The 4145-nt window shown below is 26.9% G+C and overlaps 1 protein-coding gene across 1 annotated transcript in view; it reads left to right on the forward strand.

Moving 5' to 3' along the window:
* Positions 1–2338, forward strand: part of LOC106679442 (E3 ubiquitin-protein ligase synoviolin A) — a 28431-nt gene extending 26093 nt beyond the window's left edge. The window contains exon 12 of the mRNA XM_014418617.2: positions 2147–2338. Coding sequence (XP_014274103.1) covers positions 2147–2270 — 124 coding nt within the window. The 3' untranslated portion in view covers positions 2271–2338. The remainder of the gene's footprint in view (positions 1–2146) is intronic.
* Positions 2339–4145: the final 1807 nt, after the last annotated feature.

Genomic DNA, 4145 nt, shown 5'->3' on the forward strand with positions numbered 1-4145 from the left:
TGATTTAATATGAATATATATATATTCAGGTTGTTATTTGAACAGTGAAGCCATAGGAGGTGAGATTTTTAGGAAGAAACTTGAACTTAAAACTATCACCTATCTCTTCCCTGCATATCACTTTTAATTTTATCTACTATTTCTAAGGACTCAATTCAGGGAAGATTCAGAGGACTGTTTGTAATTATAAACAGATCCCACGTTTTTATAAAACAGCCGAATTTCGTTTTGCATATTTGATGATAAATGCAAATAAGCCCATATTTCAATGATTTCAATTAAGTAAAAAAAAAGTTAAAATTATAATAGAAATTAAAATTAAAATACTACATTTAACAGGAAATTCCAGGCTAGAATCATAGGTTCATTCTCAATGAAAAAAACAATAAATAAATGCAAATAATAATACCTTAAATATTTGATTTTTTTGCACGGGTAGGCATCCATTACCACCTGAATGCAATGCATCCAATGGTCTTTAAGGGTTTAAAAAAAAAAATATTAAAAATCTTTTTAAGGCTCTGTATTTGCTTTCATTCCCTACTAGTTTTCAGCCAAGTATAATGAATACTGGAATCCTGTTTTGCATGGAATTCAAACCATAGTCAATGGTATCTGATATATATGATGTAAAAAAAAAACTTTTGAAAATTGAGATTTGAACCCAAACATTTTAGGTTTTATTATTATTATTTTATGAGCACAACAGACCATGGAGGCCTAAGTCCTCGCGCGATGTATTTACCAATACTAGGAGGTAATGTTCCCAGTATTAGGAAATACATCGTGCATTTCTTGACGTGGTTTTTTCGTAGGGTAGGTTCGTCACTCCAAGGCCTATTTTTTGTGAGTGCCACCCATTGGCTAACGGGCCTCACAAATGCCCAGGGGGAGGTTGTCGGTGATTTTTACATTATTTGTGTGTGGATTGGTAGACTGGCGTGCTACCACGAAATTTTCTGTTTTATATATATATATATATATGAGGTACTCGGTTATAAAACATGGTAACTGACATTTATTGTGAACTGAAGTTTTTGGCTTTACTGGATATTTTTTTTTATTCATAGATTTTTTAAAGAAGTTTCAGAAAATTTCTATTTTGAAAAGTATAATGCTGATTAACTTTAAACTACGGTATTTGACTCCTTGTTTAAGGTAAAACATTGTATTGAAGGAAGAGAGTTCGGGTGGCGGTCAATAATGGTACAGAATGTTTGAAAAAACTATTTATTATTAACCAATGTTTTGCCCCACTTGGCAGGGCTGAATGGGGACATGATACGAACATTTTAAATATAATAAAACAAAAAGAATATAAATAGAAAGATTAAAGTGCTACTCATGGGTAGTTTCTCTACACACCTGTAATACTCCATTTTAAGTATGATCAAATTTACTGAATGTATTATATAATATACAGTTGTAAATTTCAATAAAGATATTAATTATTAAAAATAGAAAGAGTCTAAAAAATTGTGTTTGAGTGTGTGCATGTATGAAAAAAACATAGTAAGCTAGAAAAAATTTACACTTTTTCTATTTGTATTCTTTTTGTTTTATCATATTTATAATGTTAATATCTTGTTCCTATTTAACTCTCTCTGAAGTGTTGGTTACCAATAAATATTTTTTTTACTATTTTGTACCTTTATTGACCCCTACCTGGACTATCTTCCTACAATCTGTTATTAATCTATCTATTAACTATTAATCTTCCAATTTAAAACATTTTAATTAATAAATGTTCGATTATTGTGAATGTTTTCCTTTTATTAATTACTATGTTTCACGACGGAGTGCCTCATTTATCTTTTTTTAATGCATATTTTATGTTTTTTTATTGCATTTATATTGCATATTCTGCCAGTTATTACTACTTAAAAATCTGTACTCTATGAAGAATCTATAATCAGTAGACAGGCCATTTGAAATTTACCAATTTGTAATCTACTCAAAAAAGTTAAGTGTACTTAATATTGCACATACCTATGTATGTTAAGACAATAGGTATACCTGTGGAAAGTCAAATTAATAGTATACCAATAATTAATATTGGTGATTATTAAATCATGGGATTTCAACTTTATTCTGGACACATTGTTTTTATAAATTTTAATAAATTTTTTACCATCTTGTTTTTTAGTGGCAAATCTTCTTGCACACCTTTGAATAATGAAATGCAAAATTTGACCCGTGAACAAGAATTAGCACGGCAACGAAGACTTGAAATGTTTGATAATGTGAAACATTCTTCTGGTCAAAATTAATGTGATATGTTGATTTGTTTATTGTTGATGTTTTATTCAATGAAATTTAAATAAAAATTGTCTGCTGACTTTTTGAAGTTTTAATTCTACTTTTGAATTTTTTTATTTTATTTTTTATGTTAATGAAATTAATAAAGCATTTGTACTTTCAAGTTTTAAACTCTTTTCAACAATGTGGCTGTGTTCTCTACTTTTTTAAGCAAGACCAATTTAGTGATGGATTTAGAGAATAATATATATGTTAGTAAAGAAATTATTTTCTTGCTTTAAAGAGTTTTTTTTTTCTGGTGTAGCTGCTAAAGAATTTATATGTGTACAATCAAGATATTCAGTTTTCAATTTGTTTCTAGATATAAATACGTTCTTATTTTGTATTTCCTAGAAGTACAGGAAGATTATATTTTTATAAAACAAAATAAAGGAGCTTTGACTTCATTTAATTTTTTATTTGTAATTTTGAAGTTTTCATTATACCGCTCTTTCATTTCTCGATAATCATTTTTAAACAACTTTTAAAAACAAATGAATAGATTATATTATTTATTTATTATTTTTTATAATATTGTAGTTTTGGGATTGAGTGTTTTATAATTTATTCAATTAATTCAGTTTCCCTTATTTATTCATATTAAAAATAGATTTTCACCAAACGTATTGATGGCTTAATTCACAGTGGTTCTAAGTACATTACCACCAGCTGTACAGACAACACAATTAAAGGCTCTCTCTTTTATGAAAAGTTGTAATTTTCATAAGAGAAAGAACCTTTAATTTTATTGTTAATAAAGTTCATGAAAAGTACTTAGCACTGTGAAGAGAGCCATCAATATTATCTTTTCCTTTATGTATGTTAAACAATACTTTTCTATTTTTTAATCATCTTTGAAATATTTATTTTACTGTTTTCAAAAATAATTGTATGCTTCATATTTAACTGGATTATGATAAAGATAGTAAGTACTGTATCTATTCTAAGTGGTTATTTAAAATTTAATGATACACATTTCAGATTGAAAAAGGAGAAATGGTTAGTCGCGATTTCTGTATAATTATTAAATCCATTGTTTTATGTTAAGAACAGATACATTGATTTAAACGTTTGAACTATTACCATTTCTTTTACATTTTTAATTCTTCCATAACTTTATTCTACATTTTAAAAAAATGAAATATATTACTATATTTTTTTGTTCAAAATTCAAATAAATCAGCAGAATAATAATTAGTGTGAAGTTACTGTGTAATAGTCTAAATATTCTTGTTAATCATCTTAAATTTTATTTTAAATTATAGCTTAGAACATATCAGTTATACCCTTAAATGAGGATAAATTTGATTTTTGAATTGTATTATGAATTTGTGAACTACTGTTTAACTAACTCAAAAAAGCCCCAGGATAACATTATATATGTATTGTAGTAATTTATGATCTGACCTATATATATGTACCTGTTTAAGTAATAAAAAATTCCATCTCAATTAGTATTTTTATAAAATTTATGTTCACTAATCACTGTCAACTTAAAGTGACCTATTAAAATGCATACTTGTGTTTGCTTGACATCTTGAAACAAAAGTTATTTAATAAATTTAATCATAGTTCTTGATGTAATGATAGTGCTATGCATTATGTTTAGTTTATATTGACAGTTTTATTACTCTGGAATATTCATTATAAGAGGTTATGTGGAACCAACAAACCTCATAAAAAATTAAAAACCTTATTTATATGTATACATAGAGCGTTGGGGAAAAAGTATGTAGTAGAATTTTAAGTTATTATACTTAAATATACTTTTATGGAACGCAAATGGACTACATAACCATCGAGACGAACTTGACATTTTCCTCCATGAACATTTCATCGACATAGCA

This window comes from Halyomorpha halys, unplaced genomic scaffold (assembly GCF_000696795.3).
Source record: "Halyomorpha halys isolate HHAL.00 unplaced genomic scaffold, Hhal_1.1 Scaffold203.1, whole genome shotgun sequence".
Classification (NCBI taxonomy): Eukaryota; Metazoa; Arthropoda; class Insecta; order Hemiptera; family Pentatomidae; genus Halyomorpha; species Halyomorpha halys.